The sequence below is a fragment of the Procambarus clarkii genome, chromosome 76 (assembly GCF_040958095.1).
Source record: "Procambarus clarkii isolate CNS0578487 chromosome 76, FALCON_Pclarkii_2.0, whole genome shotgun sequence".
Taxonomy (NCBI): Eukaryota; Metazoa; Arthropoda; class Malacostraca; order Decapoda; family Cambaridae; genus Procambarus; species Procambarus clarkii.
The window spans coordinates 21,353,500-21,359,176 of record NC_091225.1 but is presented as its reverse complement, the minus strand read 5'-3'; the positions used below and the strand labels follow the sequence as shown (position 1 = coordinate 21,359,176).

Here is a 5,677-nt window from a genome sequence, read left to right as displayed (position 1 = left end):
GGGCAGGTTAACGGGGCTCGTGGTGGTTGTCGTAATCGACAGTGCTGTGGTAGGCGGAGTGGTACTGGTGGTGGTTGTGGTGGTGGTGGTGGTAGTTCTAGGTGTAGTGGTAGTTTTAGGTGTGGTGGCAGTTAAACAGTTGACTACTTCTGAAAAGCAAATACCCGAAATAAGACTTACATTTTCTAAGACCCTTCTGGTAAAATAATTATCAACAGAAATTGCTGACACCATGACTGTTACACTAAGAAAACAAGAGCGTTACTTCAGTATTATTAAATGATGTTAGCTTATTGGCTGATTGGGGTAAACATCTGAATTAAGACGATACTTGAATGGGACATGTCATTTCCCTATTAGTACACAACATTATCTGATTGGGACACTGCGTTATCTGTTTGTGCCAGCTAGGACAGAGTGTTACCTGACTGGAACATGGTGTTTAACTGACTGGGACACGACGTTACCTGACTGGGACACGACGTTTCCTGACTGGGACACGACGTTACCTGACTGGGACACGACGTTTCCTGACTGGGACACGACGTTACCTGACTGGGACACGACTTTTCCTGACTGGAACAGGCTGTTAGGTGAAAGCGACACGGCGTTCCCTAACTGGGACAGTGCATTGCTTAACTGGGATATGGCGTTATCTTACTCAGACGACGTTACCTTTTTGAGACACATCGTTACTTGAAATTAAGTGGTGTTACCTGACTGTGCCAGAGTGTTACCTGCCCGTAACACAGCTGGCTCTCAGGGTTGACTTACTTAGAGGATCGACTCACTATCATGGTCAATTTACTGGCAAGGTTGACCAACTAACATAATCGACTAACTAGCAGTATTAGACTTATTTTCAGGTCCGACTTACTATCAGGGTCGACTTTCAATTAGGATTCTAGAAGGACCAACTTACTAGTTGGGTCGTCTGACTAGTAGAGTCGACTAACTAGGATGGTTGACGTAATATCAGGATGTACTTAGTATTATTGAGATCTACCAGGGTGGACTTACTAGGAGAGTGGACTTACTCGTAAGTGGATTGATTAAAGGGTTGATTTACTATCAGGATTGACTTACTAGCAGGGTCGAGGAAGCATCTGTTGGTACTCTTCTCGATGAGGTGGTTGTCCCTGTTGCAGACGACCGCCGCCTCGATGAACACCTGCAACCTGCCGACGTAACAGCCACGGCAAAGTATCCGGCGCTCCGTGTCGGGGAAGCACGGCTCGTAGACCGCGCAGCTGTCGTCGTCGTTAAACTTACAGGGCAGGTTAACGGGGCTCGTGGTGGTTGTCGTAATCGACAGTGCTGTGGTAGGCGGAGTGGTACTGGTGGTGGTTGTGGTGGTGGTGGTAGTTTTAGGTGTAGTGGTAGTTTTAGGTGTGGTGGCAGTTAAGCAGTTGGCTACTTCTGAAAAGCAAATATCAAGAGTAAGATTTACACTTTCCAAAGCCCCTTCTGGTAAAATAACTATCAAAAGAAATCGCTGACACCATGACTGTTATACTAAGAAAATAAGAACGACACTACAGCATTATTAATTTAAACAATGCTGGCGTTCTGCAACACGGCATTGGCTGTCTGGGACAAACATTATCTGAGATAAGACGTTGTTTGTCTGAGACGAGGCGTTACTTGCCTGAAACACGGTGTTACCTGGTAAGGACACATCACACTGAGACACGGTGTTACCTGATTTGAACATTGCGTTCCCTGACTGGGACACTACGTAACTTAGCTAAGACTTTTTGTTACTCGACTGGGATAATGTTATCTAACTGGAACACAACTAGGTTTCAGGGTTGGCTTAGTATGAGGGTTGATTTACAATCAGGGTCTGGCAGGGTCGACTTACTAACAGAGTGGACTTATTAAGAGGGTGGACTTACTAGCAGGATCAAGGAAGCATTTGCTGGTACTCTTCTCGATGAGGTGGTTGTCCCTGTTGCAGACGACCGCCGCCTCGATGAACACCTGCAACCTGCCGACATAACAGCCACGGCAGAGTATCCGGCGCTCCGTGTCGGGGAAGCACGGCTCGTAGACCGCGCAGCTGTCGTCGTCGTTAAACTTACAAGGCAGGTTAACGGGGCTCGTGGTGGTTGTCGGTTGTGTCTTGATAGTTGAAGCTGTGATAGGTAGAGTTGTGGTGGTTGTGGTGGTAGTTGTGGGGGGAAGTGTAGTCGGTGGGTTGGTGGAGACTGGGAGGTTGTAGGTACCACAAGGAGGCCTCACCAGGTGCGGGAACACACACTGATCCAGATCGTCTGAGAACACCGTCCCCGGCTCACACTCGAAGTAACTCGTCCAGAAGAAGCCCACGTTCATCCTGTCCACGCACCTGCGCCAACACATGAAACAAAACAACTCGAGGTGAAATCCATTTTGACCTGTTATGAAATAATTCCCCTTAATTTATACTCTTAAAAAGTCGCATAAGTCACGGATTTCAAACATTCTTAATGTGTCTCAAAGTTGTTGTGAACAAGATTGTAAGAGTGAACGACACACTTAAGTTCTAACATATATCTGCATACAAGATGCTGAGGTTTAACTGTGTTTCGCAACTTATTGTACCTAGTTCCTTGACTTTAATCTTCCGGCGTTTGGGTTCGTTATGTGGTATTATTTTTTGAGCTGTGCAGGATTCTTATGTGTCTGAATCGTTCGCGTTTCATATTTCCCATTTTCTCTCAATTTAAAATGGATGTTCGTGTCCATGTTTTCTATCCTTTATATTTTATACGTCGTAATCATGTCCCCCCCATTGGTTGTTCCCTTGTGTTGTTATATTTAAGAAGCAGATTTATGACTACCGCCACGTAGACTCTCACTCATCATCGAATCATTACCTGTATGTAACTGTACCACCAGGTACAGACTTACCTGTACCACCAGGTACAGACTTACCTGTACCACCAGGTACAGACTTACCTGTACCACCAGGTACAGACTTACCTGTACCACCAGGTACAGACTTACCTGTACCACCAGGTACAGACTTACCTGTACCACCAGGTACAGACTTACCTGTACCACCAGGTACAGACTTACTGTACCACCAGGTACAGACTTACTGTACCACCAGGTACAGACTTACTGTACCACCAGGTACAGACTTACCTGTACCACCAGGTACAGACTTACTGTACCACCAGGTACAGACTTACCTGTACCACCAGGTACAGACTTACTGTACCACCAGGTACAGACTTACTGTACCACCAGGTACAGACTTACCTGTAGTACCACGTACAATTCCTGGGGTGAGGGAAGACTCCCTCTCTCAAACACTTCACTCTCGGCTTCACTATAGCATCGGGGTAGCGAAAGTCTGGAAACATACACACATATTACAAATAATATAACGTCTATTACAGAAGAAAACTGTACCTGTAGTATATTTATGGAGAAGTAATGTAATATTGGTTTGGTGTTAAGTCTGTCAAAAGCAGTAGGTAATTAAGGCCACCACAATAGCTTGCTGACCAACCAGGAAGTATCCTATAGTTGTCAACTGAGTTTATAATCAAAATTGATTGAGTGATGAAGATTGAGCCACCCAAGAGGTGGTACGGGCATGAATAGCTCGTGACACAATTCAAAGTAAATAAGTAACAAGTAATACTTAAAAGTAATCTTCTCACGCTCACTTATCTACTAAGTAGCTGGTTAAACCTCTAGGGGCCAGATTCACGAAGCAGTTACGCAAGTACTTACGAACGTGTACATCTTTCCTCACTCTTTGACGGCTTTGGTTACATTTATTAAACAGTTTACAAGCATGAAAACTTTCCAATCAACTGTTGTTATTGTTATAAACAGCCTCCTGGTTCTTCGGAGCTCATTAACTGTTTAATGATTGTAAACAAAGCCGTCAAAGATTGAGAAAAGATGTACAAGTTCGTAAGTGCTTGCGTAACTGCTTCGTGAATCTGGCCCTAGGGCTGTTTTTCGCCTTGTGGTAAAGGCCTCTCAACCTTGCTTCAAAAATATGAATTACTCAAGAAAACTGTATTTGTACTAGAGATTCACTCCTTATAGGAATACCTTCATATACTCATAAAGTCTTCTGAAATGGTTTAGCTAGTTATATATCACTTAATCGGCGGATATCTTAAGATATTATTTAACCCCAACTCGTTTTGAAGGAATAACTACTCACAAAGGAACTTCCAAATTGAGGGATATGAATGTAAGAAAATAATGGAGTCCCGTCCAAAGTAATAGTTTAATTTCCGTAGATTACCATATGAAATATTATATTTAAGGGAAACACAGTAGACAAGGACCCACCTATTTTGCCTCTGGCAGAAGTTGTCAGCGCTGCCATTGCCACCGTCGCCGCCACAGTCGCCAGCAGCATCTGGCAACCCCGCTCCGTCATCTGTCAATAAGCCTCACTCATTATCAAAACAAATCATGTGTAGCGTAAACAGATTGTAACCCATTACACAAATATGGTTGTACTTATACCTTCTCTGGCGACCCGTCCTCCTAAGGTTTCCCAACGTAAAGAAAACGGTCAATTTAAAGTGGTCTCTCCTGACTTACCAGAGGACCTAAAACAGAAAACGGGACAGTACGTCACTTTCGCCAGCCGCTTCCATTTTCTAGTACGATAATTTTTGGGCCTTATGTGACGCATACGAGCGAAATGCGACTTTATTGTAGGAGGACAGGTTGTAGGAGGACAGGTTGTAGGAGGACAGGTTGTGGGAGGACAGGTTGTAGGAGGACAGGTTGTAGGAGGACAGGTTGTAGGAGGACAGGTTGTAGGAGGACAGGTTGTAGGAGGACAGGTTTTAGGAGGACAGGCTGTAGGAGGACAGGTTGTAGGACAGGTTGTAGGAGGACAGGTTGTAGGAGGACAGGTTGTAGGAGGACAGGTTGTAGGAGGACAGGTTGTGGGAGGACAGGTTGTAGGAGGACAGGTTGCAGGAGGACAGGTTGTAGGAGGACAGGTTGTAGGAGGACAGGTTGTAGGAGGACAGGTTGTAGGAGGACAGGTTGTAGGAGGACAGGTTGTAGGAGGACAGGTTGTGGGAGGACAGGTTGTAGGAGGACAGGTTGTAGGAGGACAGGTTGTAGGAGGACAGGTTGTAGGAGGACAGGTTGTAGGAGGACAGGTTGCAGGAGGACAGGTTGTAGGAGGACAGGTTGTGGGAGGACAGGTTGTAGGAGGACAGGTTGTAGGAGGACAGGTTGTAGGAGGACAGGTTGTAGGAGGACAAGTTGTGGGAGGACAGGTTGCAGGAGGACAGGTTGTGGGAGGACAGGTTGTGGGAGGACAGGTTGCAGGAGGACAGGTTGTGGGAGGACAGGTTGCAGGAGGACAGGTTGTGGGAGGACAGGTTGCAGGAGGACAGGTTGTAGGAGGACAGGTTGTAGGAGGACAGGTTGTAGGAGGACAGGTTGTAGGAGGACAGGTTGTGGGAGGACAGGTTGTAGGAGGACAGGCTGTAGGAGGACAGGTTGTAGGAGGACAGGTTGTAGGAGGACAGGTTGTAGGAGGACAGGTTGTAGGAGGACAGGTTGTAGGAGGACAGGTTGTAGGAGGACAGGTTGTAGGAGGACAGGCTGTAGGAGGACAGGTTGTAGGAGGACAGGTTGTAGGAGGACAGGTTGTGGGAGGACAGGTTGTAGGAGGACAGGTTGTAGGAGGACA

General features: G+C 46.2%; 1 protein-coding gene across 1 annotated transcript; it reads right to left on the bottom strand.

Annotated features, from left to right (window-relative positions):
* Positions 1 to 1,033: 1,033 nt before the first annotated feature.
* Positions 1,034 to 4,396, bottom strand: LOC138357218 (uncharacterized). The gene is made up of 4 exons (XM_069313877.1): positions 4,306 to 4,396; positions 3,250 to 3,343; positions 1,899 to 2,350; positions 1,034 to 1,419 (listed from the first exon to the last, which is right to left on the bottom strand). Exons 1-4 carry the CDS (start codon positions 4,394 to 4,396, stop codon positions 1,034 to 1,036), a joined length of 1,023 nt encoding a protein of 340 aa, XP_069169978.1.
* Between the last annotated feature and the right edge of the window lie 1,281 nt (positions 4,397 to 5,677).